Source organism: Balaenoptera musculus, chromosome 13, assembly GCF_009873245.2.
Source record: "Balaenoptera musculus isolate JJ_BM4_2016_0621 chromosome 13, mBalMus1.pri.v3, whole genome shotgun sequence".
Classification (NCBI taxonomy): Eukaryota; Metazoa; Chordata; class Mammalia; order Artiodactyla; family Balaenopteridae; genus Balaenoptera; species Balaenoptera musculus.
Genome location: NC_045797.1, coordinates 57,743,787 through 57,770,501, shown reverse-complemented (window position 1 = coordinate 57,770,501; position 26,715 = coordinate 57,743,787). Strand labels below are relative to the sequence as shown.

The following is a 26,715-nucleotide window of genomic DNA, read 5'->3' as shown; positions in this document are numbered from 1 at the left end:
AAAGGAGCCCTAATTGATCCAAAAAACTTTCTATCAGAAATGCTTGCCAAATGAGGAAAGAAAAAAATGAATTTCTTTCTTTTAAAAATCTACGTATGTTTTTAGAAGGATAGATATAATTAACAGTATTCTAAGCAGTTTTCAAACAACTTTGAATTTACATCTTTAACTAAAAAGGAAAAAAAAATTCAGGAATATGTTTCCTTCCACATCTCTCCCCCCCTTCTCCCATTTATAAGAGATCTGATAAAAAGGAACACCACCCTGACATGGGCTTTTAGGGCAATCCTAGACATCTGAAAATGCCATTTGAGTTCTTTGACATACATCATCTATTTTTGTATTTATGTATCTCTATGCTCTAGGAAGAGATGGGATAGAGATTTACTTCTGAAACCGTATCTGATTCTCACAGAAATAATCTTCAAATTAGCATTTCAAATCTTTTTGCTTGTTTGTTTTTACACTGGTTGAAATGGCAACTTTCCATAAAAAGAAGGTTGAAAACAGCATTTCTATTTGCTGTTCATGAAAAGGTCAGTGTTTCACAAGCCTTTTAACTATTGATAGGTCTGTCTGAGCTTTATCGTTTATTTGGGCTAGATTCAAGCTCAGTATCCCATCTGATGTGTTATTATTTTAAATATTCAAATTATTTCTGAAATGTAAATAACATCAAAATAGAATCAGCCTTTTATAAATGAAATTATCAAGTTATTATGTTGTGAAATTTAGAAACTTCATGGCTTAAAAAAAGAGGATGGAAATTATTGGAGGCATTTTTATGACACACCTGTATAAGTCCAGTGCATTACACAAAGTAACTCAGCAGTATAGAAAAGTGTGCCAAAAGCATACGTTTTTTTTTTTTGGTTGCCAGAGCCAAAGGTTATGCATGCTCAGCTTTGATTTTCATATAAAAACTGAGAATGAGAGTGTTAATTGTACTGTTGTTTCTAAAAACTGGGAATCTATCTTCTGTAAGGATAATGGCTTTCAAATATCTTAGACAAGGGTAGCCTGGGATGAGATCTTAACAATTTTCTTTTGGCTAATTCTCTCATTTTTAAATATGTTCTTGTCAAGCACATAGATAATTCTCACCCACATCATTATTTTAGCCATGTTCTTTAATTATATGAGTATCATGAGAATGGAAAATCTTTTAAGATGTCTTCCTTGGGAAGAAATTACAAATTTTAACGTTGAGTATAAGAAGGTAGAGAATTATTTTTCTCACAACTAGACACATGGGCCATATCAGCTTTATCTTAAATATTTATATAATTTAGTCTTTTTAGGTGAAATATTTTGAAAAGTGGTTATACATTTGGTATATATTTAAGAGAAACTGTTCCTTCCACTTGGAAAGAACGGAAGCTTCACACTGGAGGATGGGTCACTGCAAACCTAGGATCATGTTTTTAGGAAAGATCTCCCTGGAGAATTTATCTATTGCTCTACCATGTGGCTTTAAGAGGTCTAAATAACAAATGCTGTAAATTAAATGTGGGTTATTTCAACTTGGGAATGTAGGGGAAATGTCTTTGAAAATCTCTAGGCCATATCCTTCCAGGCAAATAAACAATTTCCAGTACAGAGGGCTGTATAACCATTCTAGTAAATTAATTCCCTTCTACACTCCTGGATTTGGGTAGGTAGATCTCTTTGCAGTCAACAAATTAGGAGGGCTGGGCTCTGCATTAACTGTCAAAATTGACTCAGTAACATTGAAGTTAGCTAATTTCTCTCTTGGTGTGTTTGGTTACTAATGTGAATTTCCCTACCATTTGCATATCATGAATGTAATAACTACAGAGAAGCGTTTGATCCACTCATATTTCTTGGAGGCATGGAAGCTATATATGATGTGTTTCGATGGTTACACACTTCACGTTTGGAGATGTACGTGGGGGTCTTTATCCTCGACCCATACCTACATATATTTATAGAATAAAAGGCTAGGTAGGTGGGCACTAAAACATGAAGCATGTGATCCAGAGAGGAACAAAATGAACAGTGCTGCTGCAGGGTGTAGCTGTAGGGTCTAGTCCTGTCCTAAACATTTATAGAGATACCACTGTCTGATGACTGTTTTCCAGGTGGAACGTCATTATAGTTGACTTTCCAATAACAAATTCACTTTCAATAAAACATGACCAGAGTATTTTTAGTATGAACCTTTTGCGCATTGCTGAGAGGTAATAGTAAACACTACTAAGGGTAATGAATATGATGGGAATAGCCATGGAAGAACTACAAAAGTTGGAAATCGGGGGAAAAAAAGGCTAAGATTGCATATTCCCAAGGGGACACCTCTCTGGATCTCTGAGAAAAGGTTAGACTGCATGATTCTAAAGAATGTGAGCAGGTTAAGCATCTGTAAAACACTGCATTGATTACCAGGCAATTCTGGGCAAGCAATTCTTCCTGTAAAGACACGGGTCATCATTCTAACTACAAAGTTATGTTGCTTTTTTGAAGTTATAATGTTCTGTTCTACAAATCAATCAGTCAATGAAAATAATTTATACAATGACCACTGATTTAAAAGTCCCATAGGAGATTCAATCAGAGGACCTTTGACAAAATGGAAATTGGGAGAGCCTCTGAATGCATCTTTTTGGATATCTTGGCAGGGAAAAAGTCACAGCTAGATACTCACCCATTTCTCATTGGCTGGAATGCTGAAGCACTCTCTCCCTTGGGAGTCCCACCACTTAGTGGTTGCTCCTTCTATAGGTAAGACATTCTCTGCTTTGGGAGATGATTAACCATGGCCGGATTAAGCTCTAAAAATTAAATGTCTCTTACAATTGTTTCCCCTTCCTATGCTATCTTTACAGGTGAAATACCATCAGGACCGACCAACACTTGACATATGTTGGGTGGAAGACAATGAATGTGGCTAGAGGTGATAAGAACACAATGGTTGGAAAGAAGAGCAGAAATGCAATCCATTACCAGAATCTGTAAGTAGAGCTGAATGAAAGTTAATGAATCCACTCATCACAGCACCTTTCTTTCTTTGTAAGACAAATATGATTTTTGTATGTCTCTTCTATGAGATATGCTTGTTTATCAATTGAAAGGCTCAATTTTACCAACAGCTGGGATGTCTTGGCCAAGTGCAGTGATTACTACAACAAGAGCCAAGTGCCATTTTTAGGTCACTGTAAGATCCAGTGTCGTACATGGTTGATCATGAAATGGCCAAATACTCTTGAAGTTATGAAACTATACTCATGACTTGCTCTGGATATAACTGCCCACAATCAGACACAGACAGAAAACCATAATCAAAAGAGAAACTACACATCTTGAGCCAGGAAACACTGAAAGAAGTCTTAAAGGAGTTGATTTACATTCTTGAGAAAGTGAAGTTTTGTCACCATTAGAGAATGTAGGGCTTCATCATCTACCAGAGGAAATTTGTTATTTTTCTGATTGCTCCCACAGTGTTCTCAGATGTAAGCAGCCAAACTGGTGAATCTCACTTTGACAGATTAGGAGCAGGGGCCCTGGGCTGTGGAATCAACAATGAATCTAGCCCCCTGTGGACAAGACCATGTGTACAATGATCTTTTATTAATCGTGAGACCACTGTGTGGGGGGGAAGGTATTGCATTAGGAAGTCTCATTGTGGATGAGAGCCACCTATCAGAATAGCTGCAGAGTTGAAGACAGCATGCTTTATAAGAAAAAATTATAAGAAGAAAAAACTTAGTGTGTTTATGCTATAAGCCACCAGAGCAAAGCTCTATAAAACCTTCACTGGTGGAAGGCTTGAATCGGAATCTTTGAAAGAATAAAATTAGCTTATAAGAGGTTAGAATCATTGGGCCACGGCATTTTGCTGAAGAGTTGCTAAACAGTCAAGGCTACTCTGGTCACTGAATTATTCCTTTTGCCGTAAAGAAGTAGATGTTGGCTGCTCATTCTGTGTTAAACCAAAGATTGGGTCCCAAGAGATACATTAATTGTTGATCCAAGAAAATTACCTTCCCCTAGGAAAGTGTTCTGTGTATGACCATATATGGATATAATATGGGAATTCTAAAGAATAATATGAGGAATTCTAAAGAAAAATTTAAAGACAATGAGATGCATAAAGTATCATTTATCTCAATATTCTGACCCTGTGCTCCTTTGGGACATTAAAAGGAAACAATGCACGACCAAAGGGTTGACATTTGCCAAGTCGAATACTCGGCATCTGTTTTCTTTCTTTTGGATGAGGATACCAATTGCACAATAATACCTTTTTGGTCTTTATTTCTTCAAAACATGAAAACAAAAGATGAAGCAGATGACAATGAGAAGAGAGAAAACATTCCATACAGAATATGCTGTATCACTAGTGATTAAATCAGAAACAATTAGAAACTTTATTTGTCTGTGTCAATAGTGTGTACCATTTATAAGGAACAGCACAATTAGTGCACTTCCCCCCCCCCAAGCTGTGCATAATACACACAAAATAATCAAACAAAATAATTTTACACGACTATAATTACTAATACAACCCTGAACAACCAGAATCATATTTTCTCTAAAACATGAAAATTTAAAAAGCAAACAAACCAAAAAGCTTTGAAATTGAAGTTGACCAACGCCAAGGATTTCTTAAAGTCCTTTGTGAAAATTTGCTATGGGATTATTAACATTCCAAATATGGCTAGAAAGGAGGGCAAAGTCATTCTAATGTTTCAACAACTCATATCCCTTGACAATTTACTTGGTGTTTCTAGGCTAGCTTTCTATTTAATAAATCTTCAAAAAAAAAAAAAGGGGGTTAGAGTTTGCCCTCAAAGGAGTTAGGCCACCAGTGTGTTGGGCCATGACAGGTAGGGGTGAGGCTCCAAGAGAGAGGAGAAATTGTAGATCTGTGGGGGGCATAGAAAAGTACTGCTGTCCAACAAAGATAAAAATTGGGGTTAATTGGGCCTTCTCAGTGATCTGGATCACCAACACAATTGCTTTACTTGGTTTAAAATGGGAAGATGTGCAGATCTGCAAGATTGGCTAAGGATACATAGAATGCTTTTCGTACCCTATGCCTTATACTGTCTCAGTTAAAGAAAATCTTAGATATTTAGACAAGAGGGTTTCAGAATTGTGTTTTTCTCCTAAGATCAAACTGTTTCCATGTGGCTGTGTTAACCCCCTCTGGTCAGGGATCTGGGCTGTCTTGTCCATGGTTTCGTCCCCAAGAGGTAGCACAGTACCTGGCATATTGAGTGGGTAACCAGCATTTAATTATTCATTCGGTCACCCAATGTTTATTAAATGATGAATGAGCGTGATTATTAAGTGGAAGAAGATACAAATTAAAATTGTTGAGAGTTAAGTACCTTTGAATCAATACAGAGGGCTTAGGGGTGTCTCCGGCCTGGGATTCTTTATGGATAGAGAAGTGTCTGAGAGGGGACCTAAGTCATTCCATTTATACCTCATTCATGGACTCATGGCTTTGGAATGTTGCGTTTATCCACACTCTCTGATACTGTGAAACAGAAAGAGCCATTCCTTTTCCAGGGTTAAAAATCTCCCAGGGCAATGCTCCTGGGAGGCACTAATCATCCCATTTAATTGCTTCCTCCTTAGTCCTAAGTAGAGAAGATACACTTTTAAAGGCCTGTTGCTCACCATGGCTTCTTTCCTCCTCAGGAACTGCAGATACAATCAGAGGGGTCTGGACGGTGAAAGAAACAGGGCTCCAAATTGCCTTTTACATACAAAAATAAAATGAACAAACCAGCACTATCTACCATCTGTGCCAGACAGAGCAGATGTGAAATAAATACTTTGGGGGCAGGGGTGTTGTGGGAACGGAGGCTTTCAAAGCTCAGGCACATCTAACACATCCCCTTCTCTACATGCCGTTCTCCTTGGCCTTCCTGAACCAACAGGTGAGTTTTTGAGGCTCTGATGTGTACCAAGTGGCTAATTTTCCATGAAGATACTTTGTAGTTTGCCTACTGTCCTCTCAATAGCTTTAACTTCCCATGTAACATTTATTGCTTCTTAGAAATGAACATGCAGATCCACGAATAAGCCATTTCCTCCTTTTATCCCTAATCAAACTCAATAATAACACAAAAGTTACAACTCAGGTGAAAAGAAAACTCACTTATGTCTTCAATGTCCAATCAATCAACGTTGCCCAATGGGAGAACAGTATATGCTATACTCTACTATATACAGATACGCTTTGTTTTGTTGTATTTGTGTTTCATCCATGCACTGTGTAACAGGTATCACAACAACATTCCCAAACAGGCACATGAAGGAGGAGCAAATGTTCGGTCATGGCTGGAACAGGAGTATGCAGGCCATGGATGCTTTTGAAAACAAAACTGATGGATGACCCCAGGCAAGAGCAGCATGGGACTGGGACACGTACTGATGCAAATGGAAAAGGATGATGTGCTTTTGGAATGGGGTTATTCTTCCTGTTTGTATGAGGGGTGGTGAGCAGGAGGGGAGGCGGGTTGGGATGGGGGGGCCTGGGGGGTTAGCAGGGCTGGAACACCAGAATATAAGGGCCTTGCTAATCACAGTCTGGCGCTAAAGAGATAAGAAAGGATTTTGCCTGTTCCTGGGAATCCAGGCACGATGTTCCTGTACCTGGTGAACAAGAGTGCCCGGCCTCCTATCTTTCACTATCAGACTCTATCTATCTAGGACCATGACTTTTCTGGGCTCCATTCCAGCTGCCAGGTTTCTTCTTGGAGGCAGCTTCACACCTCTGCTCCCATCCCAGAGATGAGCATGAAATTTAGTTATATGGTGAAGACATGCTTCTTTCTTCTTCCATGCCCATTTCCTCTCTTAATCCAAAATAATTTTTTAAATGTTTGGGGGAAGGGAGAGTAATCTTAATGATTTCCACTTTTACCCAAAACCCATTTGCATTTAGATGGGTCATCACCTCCCACAAGAGAAGCCAAAACCCTGAACCTCCCCAAAAAAACAAAACAAAAGCCTAACATCAACTACCTCCCCAAACCCCTGCCCAAAACAAGCAAAAACAAACAGAAAACAAATCAAAGACTTAACGATTTATGAAGCCGGGGAGAACACATAGCCCTCAGAGGCTGAGCTGCAAAGATGGCCCTGCCTCCACGCCTGGTTCAACGTGACGAGGCCCCTGGGAACAGGAGGTGATGCCTTCTCACTCCGGCCCTAGTACAGAGTCTGCTCGTGAAGCTGGATTCCATCAGCAGGTAAGTGGACATGACAAATGTCAGTTTCTTCTGTTCGTTATACATAATTTTTTATGTATATATATGTATATATATATAAATTTACTACATCTGATTGTTCCTTTAGAAGCCTTTTATGTGGCAGTAGGCCTCCAGGGAGGAGAAGAAAATGTACAAGAGCCACAGGAGCACAAAGAGGCAGGATGTGAGGAGCTTGGCAGTCCGGGGCCCACCCAGCTCACCTCCGATTTCTGGCCTCCGCCGATACAGCAGCACCCCGACATTGATGAAAGCAAAGATGGTGAAGAGAGTGACGGAGAAAGCTAGCGTGCCAGGGGACACTTTGAACTGTTCCCCGTTGGCCGCGTGGTAGATGGCAGCGATGGACCAGGCCACGCCAATTCCCAGGAAGACATTCACTGCGTTGCTGCCTGTGACGTTACCTATGGATGCATCTGCGTACTGGTCCTGGGTGGCGGCCACTTTGCTTGCAAATGTGTCTGTGGAGGAAGAAGAAAAAGCCGATGACACTTAGCCACTTAAAGAGGTCTGTGGAGTGCTGGCAGCTTCAGCTGTGTCCTCTGGACTGAAACCCCGTGACCAGGACCGAGCTTCGATGTTCCCTCGAGTCCCAGTCGTGGGGGCAGAACGACAGGATCCAGGTATCAGGACTTGCTGACTTACAGGTGACCTTGGTCAAGTTCTTTACCCACAGATACCACGGTTCTTGGTAACACTGAGTTTGCAGGGAGGCATTTTTCAGAGCGTTATCACGGCCTATCTACATCAGAATCAGATGGGGTCCTTTTTTTTTTTTTTTAAATTTTATTTATTTATTTATTTATGGCTGTGTTGGGTCTTCGTTTCTGTGCGAGGGCTTTCTCTAGTTGCGGCAAGTGGGGGCTACTCTTCATCGCGGTGCACGGGCCTCTCACTATCGCGGCCTCTCTTGTGGCGGAGCACAGGCTCAGCAATTGTGGCTCACGGGCCTAGTCGCTCTGCGGCATGTGGGATCTTCCCAGACCAGGGCTCGAACCCGTGTCCCCTGCATTGGCAGGCAGATTCTCAACCACTGCGCCACCAGGGAAGCCCAGAGATGGGGTCCTTCTTAAGAATGAATATTACCAGGCTCCGGCCAGCCGTGCTAGATCATAGCTGCCAGGACTCAGGAACATGTTTTTACAACATGCCAAAAGATTCTAGGTCAGTGAAGTTTGAGAATGGCTGCTGAAGGGTATTACTGAAGGCTGCCATAGCATCAGCTCTAGTTTATAGATGAGAAGGTCAGGAACTATTTCCAAAGATTCAAGAGCAAGTCAGTGGTGGAAGTGAAAGTAACTGACCCATGATAACAATGGACATTTGCCTAGAGCCTTACAGATAGGAAAGCAGATTCACCTATGTTATTGTGTTGATGGTGACAACAATTCTATGAGGAGAGGAAACGTTATAGGTGAGGATACTGGGCTCAGAGAGGTGCAACATCACACAGCAAGGAAGAAGCCATGTTAAGCCTTGAGCTCAGGCCTCCTGCCTTCATGCAAATGCTGTTCATCGTTCCATCTCACCCTTCCCTGGCCTGGCATGTTAATGGCCATCCTCACAGCTCTCTGTTCACCAAGAATCCTGTATGCATCTTTTCTCTGAAGCTGGGAAAATCATCCATTTCCTTTCTCTACAGGGAGTAGGACAAGATTGACTTACACTGGGTGAGTAGAGCACAGGGGCTTAGTGCAAACTTGAATCAGAGGGTGTCGAATTCTGCCTGCACAACTGCATGTGTGACCCCAGGCAGATTACTTAATTTTTCTGAGACTCAATTTCCTAATCTGTGAAATGAGGATAGTAATGCCCACTTCAGAGTGCTTTTGTTAAACTGAGCTATTATATGTAAAATGCCAACGTTTCTTTGTACAAAGCAAGAGTAGCTCTTTTTGTTGCTTTGGGAAGACAATGTGAATGGAGCTGCCTAGACCCATTTATTAAAAGTTGACGCTGGATCTGAAATAGCTCCCTTTATTAAGAATGTGAACAGGACTTGTAAGATATTCAACTTCCTTTCTATATGCTCACCTAGTTACTGGTATCAAAGTCCTTTCAGTTACCTCTGCAAAATACGTTGCACAGTCGGTTTAGAGTAGATATTAGTAACTGTCAAATTGCACTCAAGTTTGCAAAGCCAGCAATGGCAGGTATGCTGTTACTACAAGGCATTATGCTCTGAGCGTGCGTGTAGTTGTGTGATATCTGGATTACTCTCTCCCCTCTGTTGCTATTCGTGGCCACTTCCAATGAGGATGCTACATAAAGCACGTACGTTTCTATCAGCCTGTAGATTCTTGTGCTTTTACCATGGGTGCTGAGAGGCTACTGGCTCTGTGGTGTCACATTCTTTCTGAAAGGGAAGTGGTTAACCTTGAGTGCCCACCTCACTGATTCTGACCTGTCTGTGACGGAAAGCAGATTTTAGTTACTGTTTTATAAAGAGGCGGACTGCTTACTCTGTGCTACACATGTTACACGGATATTTTCATTCAACCCTCTTATCAACCTTAGAGAGTAGATGCTATTATTCCGCTTTTACAATGTGGGAAACAGTGATGTTGTGATAGTATGCCTCTTGGACAGGGTGTCTGTCAACAAAGCAAGGATTTTTGAAACCAAATCTGTTTGATTTCAGAGCCCCTTCTCACCCTAGACCTCACCGCCCCTCCTAGGAAGGCTAAAGGTTTCCTTCCCTCTCAGTCCATTTCAGGTTGCCCTGTTCCTTCCACTCAGAAACCTTGAAGCAGCTCCTTCCTGTATCAGTGAGAGCAAAGACTGAAGGAGGTATAGGCAGCTTGCTAACCTGCCCTGCTGGATGGGGTGCTGCCTTTTTGCATTCGTGATCGATCACACACTGCAGCCCTCTCAGGACTATCACAACAGAGGCCGGTGAGTAAAAGCCCAGTGAGACGATCTTCACGGTCTCTTGCTGTTCATTATTAAGAGTTGTTAGGACCTGACACAGCAGCAGCCTCAAAAACAATGAAGTCATTTTGCTTTGACTTTTCGAGCAAAGTCAGGTCGGCGAGGAAAGTAAAGGAACAGAGTGTAAAGCACGAGAAAGCCACTTACAGCTCAGCTGCTGCTGAGGACCCCCTGAGATGTTATTCTGTGCTGACATGGCCACTGGCGGCGCCTAGTGACTGGGGGGTGCCTTCCCCCCCCCCCCATGCTGCAGGGGCGGGGACCTGGCATGTTCCACAGCACACGCATGCATACCTCCCCCGGCATGCTGTATGTGGCACACCAGACTTCCTGGGTGCCCCATCCCCACTCAGAAACCCTGGACTTTCTGGATGGCATCTCTGCTGCCGCCCCAGAAGGGAATGAGGCACAAATTCAAAGATTCACTGGGCCCTCCTGGGTCTGCAGGGACTTCTCCCTTAAGCCATTTTTCAAGAGCCTATTAATGTGAATAGCACATGAGAATTCTTGTAATAATAGGTTCCTGTTTACAAATGCCTTTCTTTGGATGCTCTGAAAATTAGTTGCCAAAGTGATTAGCTTCTCACATAAATGAAACATGTTTGGGCCTCTGAATCAGGGAGGTTTTTTTTTTTACCTGGGTTACACAGCAGACCTTTGCTTTTCAATTCAAAAGCTGCGTAAGAAAAATTGTAGAAACACAAGTACATCCAAACCATCAGCCTTAACCGCAACAGAGACAACTCTGTTTTCCAAATGAATTGTGATGGAATCTCCCCAAACTACCTTCTCTCACCGCTGCTTAGTGCACAGACCAGCAGACCACAGACTGCAGGCGAGGCCCTGCCAAGCCCGACCCTGAACGCCAAGCCCGACCCTGAATGCCAAGCCCGCAACCTGCTTATGGCTGAACAATGCAAAAGCCACTCAAATGCCATTCCCCAGAGTGAAGTCCAAACACGGACTATTGAACATGGCGTAAGCATATTCAGAACTTGGCCCATTACATACAAACATACATGAATCAGATTTCCACTGTGATTGGTACAAACTAAGTTATGTTGATAATCATGTACATATGTGTGTATATCTATACCTACATATATACTTCAGGTTAGTATTCTAATAGTAATTTTTGCTTCTGACTCCCACCTTGAATTCTAATGAATTTTATTTTTATATTTTTCCTTTCTTATAAACATCTTTATTCTCAAACTTCAGTTCTAGTCATTGCTCAGCCATATTATAATTTGTTTGCAATGTCTTTTATTATCTAATAAGATTCACAATAGGAATACTCTAGGCACATGAACTAGTCACTATTCTGAGCCCTTTGATCAGCCCCTGTAAACTTCTTGACGGAAATGCAAGCGCTAAAATTATACTCCTTTTTTTTTTTTTTTTTTTTTGGCCGCACTGCAAGGCATGCAGGACCTTAGTTCCCTGGCCGGGGATCAAACCCGCGCCCCCTGAATTCTAATAAATTAGTCGTAGAGTTTTAGACTTTTGGTCCTGCCTCCTTGGTTCCCACTAACAGGGAAGATTTGTTTGGGAGGCAGTGTGGCTGGAATTAAGCCACATGTTACAGAGTCAGGACATAATTGTTCTCTGCGTCTAACCTTGGCGGCTAAGTCAGCTAGTCAATATGCAGGAATATTGACTAGATATCAGCACACTCCCCTTTCCTCCAGAAATGATTTTTTAACTGAACTTCTCAAACTTTATCGCTACATACAGACTAAGCCTCAAACATCTCTTCTGTAAAAAGGAGAGTTCTTACAGCCCTGCAGGTCACAGGAAGGGTTTACGTATTACCTAGAGTACCAGCCCACGTGGTTTATCTTCGTCTAGACTCTTAGCACGTGCTGGGGGCCAGCTGTGCAACTCTCAAGCGCTTCGCGCTCAGGAGCAGATTTTGACTGGAGCCCAGCCTGCTACGGAGGCATGGTAGCTGCCTCCCATCACCTGTGAATTACTGATGACGCAGGGGACAGGCCAGGTGGTTCAGAGCTTCCTGCTGCGCTAGTGGGAGAAGTCTCATCAAGGGGACCCTCTGTGCTCTTCTGTCAGTCAGTGTGTTCTTGGGCAAGACACTCACTCTCTGGGGGGGGTTCTGGTTTCCTAACTTTACTGTTTGGGTGGTACACAGAATACATCAAGAGACTAAATTCATATATATGGTTTTGGTGGGATTTTTCTTTTTTGCAGGCGTTTGTACATGACCACCCACCTTCCTTCAAATTGACGAATGATGACGATATCTCATTTTAAAGAATAAATGACCTAGATGAAATAGTCAAAGTGATCTCTAGACCTGAAGATCTTGCCAGTGATGAAACTGTGGCAATATTTATGGAGTTGAACCACACAGCACAGGGTCATTTGACCTCTTAAAAATAGGTAAGAAATGTTGGCAATGTTACTTACTTCAAATCACATGACCCTTTATATGAGTGTAGCCATGCAATAACTGGTGGCAGTGATGACTGCTTCAGATACTGTGTATCATGTCAATCAAGTGTGCATATCACTGGCATTGGAAATACTGGGAGAGCCTAGTTAAAAAAAAAATGAAGATTTGGGGCTCCACCCTTCACCCACTTAATCAGACTCTCTGAGAAAAAGACACAGGAATACGCATTTTAGTAAGTGCCTGAGGTGGCTAGCTTTTACACCAAGGTTCAAGAACCACAGCTCTCAGGCATGGAAATGGAAGCTACCACTCCCAGTGCCCACAGTTTGGGGGGGCCTTGCTGGCAGGAAGAGATGTTTGAGTTTCAGGGAAGCAGCTAATTGAGGAGAGACAGTGATGCCCTCTGATAGAGTGGTCATTTGCTCATAAAACAGCTTGGTGGAGGGGCTGGGACTGCTTGACCATGAAGTCTTCCACTCTCAAGTTGTGCTATACTCTCAATTAATTTTTTTTGAAAAAAAAAAAAAAAAACCCATTCCAGCATGGCAACTATAAAAGGCCAAGGAAAGAGTGAAATTTACTTAAATTAGTTGAATTCTGGCTCTTTCACTTGCCAGGTAAGAAGCTTACCTACTTTAATATGGTTTTGAGGGAAATGAGTTAACATGAACAGCGCTCAGAATAGGGCCTGGCACTGAATGAGTGCTCAATATTAGTAATTATTTTTATAAGACAACAGAGCCAGATCCCAAGGGAATCCATAAGTGGTCTGGAACTGTGAATTCCTGTAATGATTCTAAACTTCTGGGGAGTTATAACACCCTTTAAAGACATATTAACTTTATGGTCCCAGGTATTTAAAAATGTGGTAGAAAATACAATTATTCTTAAAATCAAAGAGATTTTTAGTTTGAAAATTCCATATAACCTAAGTCATAAAAAAGACATTAGAGATCTGGTTTATGGCCCGAATTTTACTAGTGACTGAAAGGCAGACCTCTTTGCTTAAACAACGTATGTATTCCTCTCTATTCTTTCCTCTCTTCTATGCACTTTTTGTTTCCCTCTTTGAGGATTCAAATGGAAATTTTATTTATGTACTAATTCCTCTGTCACTAAGAACCTTAAACAAGTTTTTGCTTTTGGTTGTGATATTTATTTACCCTAGTAAATATGAAACCCACACTTTCTTACTTACATACACATATTCCCTTCACTGGTTCAAACGAAAAGAAACCTTGTTTGGCATCCAAGTGAAGTTTAAGAGGTCAGGGAATTACTGATGTTTGACTGAATAATGACCAGTTAGGAGAGAAGTTGTAAAAACTGAAAAAGGGAAAAACACTTAAAATTTCTGCCCATAAAAACTGTCCCTGAAAAAGAAATGGAGACAATGACACCTATTTTTAGAAGAGAAGAAAAGAGGTAAATGAAAAGCTCAAGAGGACTCATGTTGGCAGGTCAGAACACCTGTTTCTACTCATTTTTATCACCAGGGTAACTTTTAAAAAATACCAAATTGTGAGGTCCACTCTGAGTTTCTGCTTCCTTGGTCTGGAATGCGGTCTGAGCACTGGCATCTTTTAAAGCTCCCCAAGCGGACTGAGGTCCACTAACCAACTACTCAGAGCCCTTGCTTCACCCTCTGTGTAAGGACAACGGCACCTTCCCTGGATTAGCTGAGATAATGCATGGAATAGCTCTGACATGTAGGTCAACAAAATCAGTATTTTGGGAACAACAGGGTGGACACAAGATAGCAGAGTAGAAGGACGTGAGCTCACCTCTTCTTATGAAAACACCAAAATCACAACTAACTGCTGAAAAACCATCAACAAAAAAAACACTGGAACTTACCAAAAAAGTTATCCTAAATCCAAAGCCAAAGAAGCCACAATGAGCTGGTAGGAGGGGCTCAATTGTGATAAAATCAAATCCCATACCCACTGGGTGGGCAACCCACAAACTGGAAAATAATTATGTCACAGAAGTCCTCACAAGAGTGAAAGCTCTGAGCCCCATGTCAGGCTCCCAGCCTGGGGGGTCTGGTAACAGGAGGTGGAACCCCCAGAGAATCTGGCTTTGAAGGCCAGCAGGGTTTCATCACAGGAATTCCACAGGACTGGGGGAAACAGAAACTCCACTCTCTTGGAGGGAACACACACACAAGGTCTTGTGCACACCAGGACCCAGTGAAAAAAGCAGTGGCCTCATAAGGGCCTGGGCCAGACCTACCTGCTGGTGGTGGAGGGTCTCCTGCGGAGGCAGGGGTGGCTGTGGCTCACTGTGGGGACAAGGACACTGGCAGGGGTAGTTCTGGGGAGTACTCATTGGTGTGAGTCCTTGGGGAGGCCACCATTTTCTCACCAAGACCTGGCCCCACCCAACAGGCTGTAGGCTCCAGTGCTGGGACTCCTCAGTCCAGACACCCAACAAGGCAGGAACACAGCCCCACCCATCAGCAGCCAGGCTGCTTAAAGTCTTCCTGAGCATATAGCTGCCCACTAAACTCACCCCTTGACATGGCCCTGGCCACCAGAGGGACATACCCAGTTCCACCCACCAGTGGGCAGGAACCAGTCTCTCCCACCAGGAAACTTGCATAAGCCTCTGAGACAACCTCATCCACCAGGGGCCAGACAGCAGGAACAAGAACTACAATCCTGCAGCCTGTGGAACAGAAACTGCAATCACAGAAAGTGAGACAAAATGAGACAGGAGAGGAAATGTCCCAGATGAAGGAACGAGACAGAACCCCAGAAGAACAACTAAGTGAAGGGGCAATAGGCAATCTACCCAAAAAAGAATTCAGAGTAATGATAGTGATCCAAGATCTTGGAAAAAGAATGGAGGGACGGAGCAAGAAGATACAAGAAATGTTTAACAAAGGCCTAGAAGAACTAACAAACAGAGAGGAACAATACAATAACTGAAATGAAAAATAAACTAGAAGGAATCAAGAGCAGAATAAGTGAGGCAGAACAACAGATAAGTGACCTGGAAAACAGAATGGTAAAAATTACTGCCATGGAACAGAATAAAGAATGAAAAGAAATGAGGACAGTCTAGGGGACAACATTGCACACACCAACATACACATTAAAGGGGTCCCAGAAGGAGAAGAGAGAGAGAAACAACCTGAGAAAATACTTGAAGAGATAACAGCTGAAAAATTCCCTAACCTGGGAAAGGAACCAATCACCCAAGTCCAGGAAGCACAGAAAGAGAGTCCCATACAGGATAAACCCAAGGAGGAACACACCGAGACACAGAGTACTCAAATTGACAAAAATTAAAGACAAAGAAAAAATATTAAAGGCAACAAGGGGAAAACAACAAATAACATACAAGGGAACTCCCATAAGGTTATCAACTGATTTCTCAGCAGAAACTCTGTAGGCCAGAAGGGAGTGGCACAATATATTTAAAATTATGAAAGGGAAGAACCTGCAACCAAGAAGACTCTATCCAACACGGCTCTCATTCAGATTCAACGGAGAAATCAAAAGCTTTACAGACAAGCAAAAGCTAAGAGAATTCAGCACCACCAAACCAGCTCTATAACAAATGCTAAAGGAATTTCTCTAGGTGGAAAAGAAAAGGTCACAACTAGAAACAAGAAAATTATGAATGGAAAAGCTCACCTGTAAAGGCAAACATATAGTAAAGGTAGGAAATTACCCATACACAAATATGATATCAAAACCAGCAATCATGAGAAGAGGAGAGCAAAACTGCAGGATATTGGAAATGCATTGGAAATTAAAAGACCAGCAACTTAAAACAATCTTGTTTATATACAGATTGCTATATCAAAACCTCATGGTAACCAAACTGAAAATCTACAATAGATATACACACAAAAAAGTAAAAGGAATCGAAACACAACACTAAAGTTAGTCATCAAATCACAAGAGAAGAGAACAAAAGAGGAGGGAAGAAAAAAGGCCTACAAAAACGAACCAAAAACAATTAAGAAAATGGCAATAAGAGATACATATTGATAATTACCTTAAACGGATTAAATGCTCCAACCAAAAGACACAGACTGGCTTGAATGGATACAAAAACAAGACCCATATACAGGCTGTCTACAAGAGACCCACTTCAGATCTAGAGACACATACAGACTGAAAACAAGGGGATGGAAAAAGCTATTCCACGCAAATGGAAACCAAAAGAAAGCTGGAGTAGCAATACTCATATCAGACAAAATAGACTTTAAAATAAAGAATGTTACAAGAGACAAGGAAGGACACTCCATAATGATCAAGGGATCAATCCAAGAAGAAGATATAACAATTGTAAATATACATGCACCCAACATAGGAGCACCTCAGTACATAAGGCAAATCCTAACAGCCGTAAAAGGGGAAATCAACAGTAACACAATAATAGTAGGGGACTTTAACACCCCACTTTCACCAACAGACAGATCATCCAAAATGAAAATAAATAAGGAAACACAGGACTTAAACAACACATTAGACCATATGGATTTAACTAATATTTATAGAGCATTCCATCTAAAAGCACCAGAATGCACATTCTTCTCAACTGCACATGGAACATTCTCCAGGACTGATCACATGTTGGGCCAAAAAGCAAGCTTCAGTAAATTTAAGAAAATTGAAATCATATCAAGCATCTTTTCTGACCACAACACTTTGAGGTTAGAAATCAACTACAAGAAAAAAAAAAAGCTGTAAAAAACACAAACCCATGGAGACTAAACAATATGCTAGTAAACAACCAATGGATCACTAACAAAAAAATCAAAGAGGAAATAAAAAAATACCTAGAGACAAATGAAAAGGAAAGCACAACAATCTCAAGCCTATGGGATGCAGCAAAAGCACTTCTAAGAGGGAAGTTTATAGCAATACAATCTTACCTCAGGAAACAAGAAAAACCTCAAACAACCTAACCTTATACCTAAAGAAACTAGAGAAAGAACAAACAAAACCCAAAGTTTTGTTTGTAGAAGGAAAGAAAGTTAGTAGAAGGAAAGAAATCATAAAGATCAGAAATAAATGAAATATAGATGAAGGAAACAATAGAAAAGATAAATGAAGCTAAAAGCTGGTTCTTTGAGATTAACAAAATTGCTAAACCTTTAGACAGACCCATCAAAAAAAAAGAGGGAGAGGGCTCAAATCAATCAAATTAGATATGAAAAAGAAGAAGTTACAATGGAAGCCACAGAAATACAAAGGATCATAAGAGACTACTACAAGCAACTATACGCCAATAAAATGGACAACCTAGAAGAAATGGACAAATTCTTAGAAAGGTACAGTCTCCCAAGACTGAACCAGGAAGAAATAGTAAACATGAACAGATCAATCACATGTACTGAAATTGAAACTGTGATTTAAAAACTCCCAACAAACAAAAGTCCAGGACCAGATGGCTTCACAGGCAAATTTTATCAAACATTTAGAGAAGAGTTAACACATATCCTTCTGAAACTCTTCCAAAAAATTGCAGAGGAAGGAACTCTCCTAAACTCGTTCTATGAGGCCACCATCACCCTGATACCAAAACCAAACAAAGATACCATAAAAAAAAGAAAATTACAGGCCAGTATCACTGATGAACATAGATGCAAAAATCCTAAACAAAATACTAGCAAACTGAATCCAAAAATACATTAAAAGGATCATATACCATAATCATGTGGGATTTATCCTGGGGATGCAAGGATTTTTCAATATCCACAAGTTAATCAGTGTGATACACCACATCAACAAGTTGAAGAATAAAAACCATATGGTTATCTCAATAGATGCAGAAAAAGCTTTTGACAAAATTCAACACTGATTTATTATAAAAACACTCCAGAAAGTGGGCATAGGGGGAACCTACCTCAACATAATAAAGGCCATATATGACAAACCTACAGCTAACATCATTCTCAATGGTGAAAAGCTGAGAGCATTTCCTCTAAGATCAGGAACAAGACAAGGATGTCCACTCTCACCTCTTTTTTCAACTTAGTTTTGGATGTCTTAGCCATGGCAATCAGAGAAGAAAAATAAAAGTAATCCAAATTGGAAAAGAAGAAGTAAAACTGTCACTGTTGGCAGATGACACGATACTATACATAGAAAATCTTAAAGATGCCACCAGAAAACTACTAGAGCTCATCAATGAATTGGTAAAGTTGCAGGATACAAAATTAATACACAGAATCTGTTGCATTTCTATACACTGACAACAAAAGATCAGAAGGGGAAGTTAAACAATCCCATTTACCATCACATCAAAAAGAATAAAATACCTAGGAATTAACCTACCTAAGGATGCAAAAGACCAGTACTCTGAAAACTGTAAGATGCTGATGAAGGAAATCAAAGATGACACAAACACATGGAAAGAGCTAGTGTGTTCTTGGATTGGAGGAATCAATATTGTGAAAATGACTGTATTACCCAAGGCAATCTGCAGATTCAATGCAATCCCTATTAAATTACCAATGGCATTTTTCACAGAACTAGAGCAAAAAATCCTAAAATTTGTATTGAGACACAAAAAATCCCGAATAAGCAAAGCAAACTTGAGAAAGAAAAATGAAGCTGGAGGAATCAGGCTCCCTGATTTCAGGCTATACTACAAAGCTACAGTCATCAAAAGAGTATGGTACTGGCACAAAAAAAGAAATATATATCAATGGAACAGGATAGAAAGCCCAGAAATAAACCCACGCACCTATGGTCAATTAATCTATGTCAAAGGAGGTAAGACTATACAATGGAGAAAGATAGTCTCATCAATAAATGGTGCTTGGAAAACTGGACAGCTACATGTAACAGAATGAAATTAGAACATTCTTTAACACCATATACAAAAATAAACTCAAAATGGATTAAAGACCTAAATGTAAGACCTGATACTATAAAACTCCTAGAGGAAAACATAGGCAGAACACTCTGACATAAATCACAGCAATATCTTTTTCGACTGTCTCCTAGGGTAATAGAAATAAAAATAAACAAATGGGACCTAATTAAACTCAGAAGCTTTTGCACAGCAATGGAAATCATAAACAAAATGAAAAGACAACCCACAGAATGGGAAAAAATATTTGCAAATGATGCAACCGACTAATTAATAAGGAATTAATCTCCAAAATTTACAAACAGCTCATGCATCTCAGTATCAAAAAAACAAACAACCCAATCAAAAAATAGGCAGAAGACCTAAATAGACATTTCTCCAAGGAAGACATACAGATAGCCAAGAGGCACATGTAAAGATGCTCAACATCACTAATTATTAGAGAAATGCAAATCAAAACTACAATGAGATATCACCTCACACCAGTCAGAATGGTCATCATCAAAAAGTCTACAAATAATAAATGCTGGAGAGGGTGTGGAGAAAAGGGAACCCTCCTACACTGTTGGTGGGAATGTAAATTGGTACAACCACTATGGAGAACAGTATGGGGGGGTTCCTTAAAAAACTAAAAATAGAACTACCCTATGATCCAGCAATCCCACTCCTGGGCATATATCCAGAGAAAACCATGGTTTGAAAGGATACATGCATCCCAATGTTCATTGCAGCATGGTTTACAATAGCCAAGACATGGAGGCAAACTAAGTGTTCATCAACAGAGGAATGGATAAAGAAGATGTGGTATATATATACAATGGGATATTACTCAGCCATAAAAATAATGAAATAATGCCATTTGCAGCAACATGAATGGACCTAGAGATTATCATACTAAGTGAAGTAAGTCAGACAGAGAAAGACAAATATCATATGATATCACTTCTATTTGGAATCTAAAAAAATGATACAATCGAACTTATTTGCAAAACAGAAACAGATGGACAGAAAACAAACTTATGGTCACCAAAGAGGAAAGGTGGTGGGGGGGAGGGATAAACTGGAAGTACGGGATTGACACATACACACTGCTAGATAACCAACAAGGACCTACTGTATAGCACAGGGAACTCTGCTCAATATTCTGTAATAATCTAAATGGGAAAATAATTTGAAAAAGAATAGATACATGTATATGTAAAACTGAATCACTTTGCTGTACTCCTGAAACTAACACAACATTGTTAATCAACTATATTCCAATATAAAATAAAAAGTTAAAAAAAAAATCAACATTTTGTTATCAAATAATTTTTCATTTTGATATGTTAACTTGAATGTTTGCACTTTGCAGGGTTACCGCTGGGACTTAATTTCCCTATGATGTATCTGAAATCCTGGTATATTTCAAGTTCAAAGAAAGATTAATTCCAATTAAAATAGAAAAATAATAGGGGTTTATTTATCAGGGAACACAAGGCAGAGAAGAGAATGAGTGATAACCAGCAGTGCTATTTGACCTGCCTTCCAAACTAATTTGATACATGTTCTCAAAAACAGTAAACACTCCACTCCTAAACATACCCATAACATATAGTCCCATAACAGGATTGTTTTTCAGAACAACGTTCATGAATGTCCAAGAGTGGATCCAAGGTTCCCCTTCCTTGTTCAAGCTCTTAGCTTCATGGCGTTTGCTAAAATTTTCTAAAGTCCGTGATTCTAAGTCTTTGATGTTAGTATAAACACTCTGAGCCTTCCAAAGAACTCTGATGGTTTATCTGAGATGGGGCTCTTCAATTTCTCAGTCATCTGTTCCCCCCTCTCACTCTCGATCCTGAAAAGAACCTTAAATCAACTAGCTGGGTGTAGAGGAAAGAAGCTGTGTTCTGACCTGCTGTCTCTTGAGACCTGGATTAACACGGTTCTGGAGTGGATCAGATTATGTATGCGTGGTACCCTGGGAGTCCTGCTTGTTTACTTCCCCAAATAAAAATGTTGATGCAGATTATAGTGGTGGACATTCCAATGTGTGCCTGATCAAGTAAGGGGTACAAGGCTGACTGACTTTAAAGAAGTCTCCTTGCTCTGGTAAACCAGCAGCTGGATGACGACCATGGTGTCCGACAGTTCCCAGTTGGTCCATGTGAGGTAATGGTTCTGCTTAGCATGGAGATATTGGGTTGGCCAAACAGTTCATTCCATTAGTGAATACACTGTTCAATAATATTCTTGGTGAAAATGAAAAATGTCTTTTATTTTTACTTAAAACCGAATGAACTGTTTGGCCAACCCAATATTTAGTAAGCTGAGGCCAACTGTGAGTGGCCAGTTTGGTCACCTGAGTCTATGTTGCTCTGGATAACGATTACTGTTACTGAAGAATGCCAGTCCTAATAACTCTGGCCAGCATAATATATCTTGTTATGGTAGTAAGGAGCCTAAGCTTAAGTAAGACCTGGTTCTACTCACATTTGTCATGCACTGGCCGTGTGACCTCAGTATAACCTCCCTAAGCCTCTGAAACCTCATCTGTAAAAGAGGTGAAATACAAGTCCTCATGTGTATGGCTGTTAAGATAATTAAAAGAAGTGATGCAAAAAGGCTTAGTGTGGTGTCTGGAAATTAGTAGGTGCACAACAAATGCTACCTATTATATTTCAGAAATCTTTGTTCTGGTGATAACAAAGGAAATGATGATATTAAGATCTTTTATTATGGTTTCCTTCAGCCAGGTGATTTAGGGTTAATAGGCCTTATGCAGGATTATGGGAAAATGTGGTTCTGTGTTTGATGTCCAGAAATGATAGAGGAGATAAGGACAACAATAGTTAACATTTATACGGCTTCCTATGTGAAGCACTATACGTACATAGATTCTCATTTAATCCACAAACAGTCCTTTAATGTGGCTACTATTATCATCCCTATTTAACAGATGAGACAACTGAAGCCCAGAGTATAAGAAATTTGACCAAAGTTACATAGTCAATAAGAGGTGAAGCTAGGATTCAGACCAAAGGAGTGTGACCCTAGCTGGAGTGCACGTTCTTAACCACAAGTCCATGGGGTGTTGGTAAGGACTAGATAACTGACATACTTTAAACTTGAAAATGGACAAAGGGTTCAAAGAAAATGTACAGAAACTACATCACATTCAACTATGATTTTAAGTACATGGTGTTAAAACTGCTGATCATTTTGAGAGATCAATGACTGATAAAGTAATTGTTTTGACTCCTTATGTTTCTGGCTCCTCCCAGAATTACATTTACCCTGTCTTTAACCCATAAAAATGGGTTTGAATGCATCTACATTAAAAAAATAAAGTCTTTGATATTTTGAATTTTTAGCCATTAATTCTCTTACTCTTATAATGAAGCTTTAATAATACCAAATCCATGAGGGTAAAAAAATCAGTAAGATGTAGTCAAGCAACATTTTCAGAAGGAAAAAAGGAAGGGCAGAATTGGGACCAAAACAAAGAGCTGAATTAATTGTCACTTTCCTAAGCCATGTTGGTTTGTTATTAGAAAGATACAACTGAAACTCCCTTCTTGCCTCAAAAACAGTCCAGAGCTGCCCTGCACAAAAAATTGTCCCCCATTTTGCTTCTCCCTCCTTCTCTCTCTTAACCTTCCTTGCATTTGAAGCCTGGTTCTTTCTTCTATGCTTTGTTCTATTTTTGGGAACATCCATCTCTCATCTGAATCTTCTCAAGTCCTCTCCCTCCTCTTTTGTAGTCCTACTTTAGACATGGTAAAGCGAAAGGTCCCCCAAGTCTCACTGGAGCTAAATATAGCTGAGAAGGATCTGAAAGAAAAATCTGGAGAAAAATGAAAACAGAAACCCTTGCTCTCACCTCCAGGTAGCCTTAATGAGTCACAATGGAAACTCCCCGTCTGGTGGCTATATGGTGTGATTCTAAGTCTATGGATCTAGACAATACACTGAAGACACTCAACCTTTGCTTTTACCCTGTGGGTGTCTATGCAGCTTTTTATTCTACACAGAGATTCTCTTTTTGAAGAGGTTGCTTTGTGTATTATAAGCTCAGGAGAACATAAAAATTATTAAAAGTAGGCAAATGGAGGCAACTCAATAAACATAAAAGGCCAGTGCATACGACTTCAACCCAGCACTGGAGGCAGCAGGTGAGACTTGAGGGGGTTCTGGAAAGTTCTGACAATTCTCCCATTTCTGGTTCCTCCTTTCCTTGACTTGGTGTAACATTTCTCCCATTAATTCATTCCTATGAATTATATGGTGCAAAAAGATATATGTCCATCAGAAGTCTTAAAAACCCACAAAATCTTTGGTCAAGCAATTCTACTTCTGGGAATTTAGAAGTAATTTTACAAGTGCGAAAGTTTTATGTATGGGGATGGTCAGAGCACAGTTTTTATGTCAGAGAAAAATTAGCAACAACTGAATTGTCCATAATTTTGGTAAAATAAATTGCAATTTCATATAACATAATATTGTGTAATTGTTAAAATAATGACATAATGGTACACTAACTAGCAAAGAAAAATGTTCATGATGCATTGCTAAGAGAAAAAGCAGGTTATATAACTATGTCTAGTATGAGTCCATTAAAAAGTGGGGGTAAATATTTGACATGTCTCTGTATACACATTTTTGTGCAATTTATTTATGTATCCCAGGATTTTAAAATCTGAAAGATGGGAAATCAAGATGGAGTAAGAGGACATGGAACTCCCATCCCCCCATAAATAATTCTCACTTAAAACTAACTGGAAACTGGTAGAAGGACTCCTATAAAACCAAGGCTGTAAGAAAGATACACACATAGGTAGGAAGGAAGAAAAGTGATTAGTTCAGGACCTGGGCCCCTAGAAGGGGACTCAAGAGGAAAAGGGAGATTACGAGAGTGGACCTGTGGAGTGAGCAGGTCAAGCTACAGACTGGGCATCCCAGTTCTGGGGTCCTACTCAGAGGAGAGAGGCCCCCTTGCCTGGCGGGAGGAACACTGGGTCAGATGGAAAGGCTGGAGAAGCCTGGATACTGCTCATGAGGAGCGTGCATGTGTTGACCAGCTCCCAAGGCAGGGCAGAGAGAGGTCTACCCTAGTGGCTGCCAGGTTGCCAGTGACTGCCTCGGTCCACTTCCCAGCCTGACCTGAACAAACGCTCTGGCCCTGCTTACTCCACACCACAGTGCAGTACTGGATCTGGGGCAGCCAGGACCAGGGAAAAGACTAGACCATGGGACACAAAGGTGGCCCATCCTGGGGAGGAGCCCAGGTGGGCAGCGGTAGCCAGTGTTGTCGCTTACTCAGGCAGCACACCAGGAGCCACCCAGATCACTGAGAGAGGCCCCTCTACCGTGACTAATCTGCCAGTACCTGCTGAGAGTCCATGCAGGTCCTTGCCAGACTTGCAGAGTAGTTCTACAATAGCGTGAGAGTGGCGGAGGCAGGGCTCAGTGATTGGCTTTGAGAGACAAAGGGGATTCACACCCAAGGCTGCATCTGAGTGGAGTAGCAGATGCCTATACAGGCCGTGCATCGAACCTCTGTCTACATACAGGCCCCACATGCTTCAGCACACCCCTCTGGGGCAAAGGCCCTGGTGCAGGGAGAGGGAAAAACAGACTCTTTAAGGGAAGAGAGTCAGCTTGAGCCTGGCCCTCAGGGTTTCTGCTTCAGCAACTTGGGATCAGACCACGACCCTGACAAGGCAGTGATGGCCACTAAGCAGAGAGGAAGTCCCACTTCACACCTGGCATCAGCTCTAGCCCTCCATCTCCAGCCCTACCCCCTCCCAAGGTGATAGCTGCCAACACACCCTGAGGAAAGACGTGACGAGCATCTACATCAAATCCAGCCCTCCCACCAAAGGCACTGGGCACATTTAGTCTGTATAGGGACACTCCCACATAAGAATGCCACTTCAAGGCCGGAATAACTGTTTCACCTAAATTCAGAGAGGCAGAGAAAGTTAAGCAAAATGAAAAGGCAGAGGAACTACTCAAAATTGAAAGAGCAAGAGAAAAACCTCTGAAAAAATAATAAAACAGAAATAATTCTTCAGATAAAGAGTTCAAAACATTGGCAATAAAAATGTTAACTGAGCTACAACACCTTTGAAAAAGAAGGATAAGATAGGAGGAATCATTTTATCCAGTGTTAAGACCTACTAGATAGCTACAGTAATGAAAACAGTGTGGTATCGACAGAGAGATAGAGATATATAGATCAATGGAACAGGTTAGAGAAACCAGAATTAGACGCACACGAGTATGCCCAACTGATTTTTGACAAAGGTTAAAAAATTCAATGGAGGAGAGATTGCTTTTTCAATAAATGGTGCTGGAGCAAGTGGACAGGCATAGGGAAAAAAAGAACCTCAACCTAATTTTGTACTTTATACAAAAATTAACTCAAAATGGATTACAGACTTAGATAGAAAACTAAAACTTCTAGGAAAAAAATTAGGATAAAATCTTAGAGGTCTATGGCTAGTCAGTGTTCTTAGACTTTACACAAAAAGCATGATGCATAAAAGGAAAATGTGATAAATTGGATCTCATTAAATTAAAAACGTTTGCAAATTTTGTAATAACTACAAATGGAGTATAACCTTTAAAAATTGTGAATCACTGTATTGCACACCTATAACTTATATAATATTGTACATCAACTATACTTCAATAAAAAAAGAAAAAAATTGAAACTTTTGCTCTGTGAAAGACCCTGTATGAAGATGAAAAGACAAGCAATCAACTGGGAAAAAATATTTGCAAACCACATATCTGACAAAGGACTTACATCTAGAATATATAAAGAATTTTCAAAACTCAACAGTAAGAAAACAAACAATCCAATCAGAAAACAGGCAAAATACATGAACAGACATTTCACCAAAGAGGATGTACAGATGGCAAATCAGTGCATGAAAAGATGTTCAACATCATTAGCCGTTAGAGAAATGGAAATTAAAATCACAATGAAAGCTCAATACATACCCACCAGGACAGCTAAAATAAAAAAATAATGGTAACACCAAATGATGATGAGAATGTGGAGAAACTCAAACATTTCTGGTGGGAATGTAAAATGGTGTAGCCCCCTGAAACAGTTTGTCAGTTTTTTACATAACTAACCAAGTCATACCACATGGCACTCTTGGCCATTTATTCCAGAGAAATGAAGACTTATGTTCATGCAGAAACCTGTACACAACTGTTCAGAGCACCTTGATTCATAATAGCCAAAAACTAGAATCAACCAAAATTTCCTTCAGGAGTGGTTAAACAAAC

At 40.4% G+C, this 26,715-nt stretch overlaps 1 protein-coding gene across 9 annotated transcripts in view; it reads right to left on the bottom strand.

Moving 5' to 3' along the window:
- Positions 1–4,258: 4,258 nt before the first annotated feature.
- Positions 4,259–26,715, bottom strand: part of SLC8A1 (solute carrier family 8 member A1) — a 407,018-nt gene continuing 384,561 nt past the window's right edge. For all 9 annotated transcript variants that reach the window (XM_036873088.1, XM_036873094.1, XM_036873093.1 and 6 more), the window contains one exon: positions 4,259–7,708. In XM_036873088.1, coding sequence (XP_036728983.1) covers positions 7,332–7,708 — 377 coding nt within the window. In that variant the 3' untranslated portion in view covers positions 4,259–7,331. The remainder of the gene's footprint in view (positions 7,709–26,715) is intronic.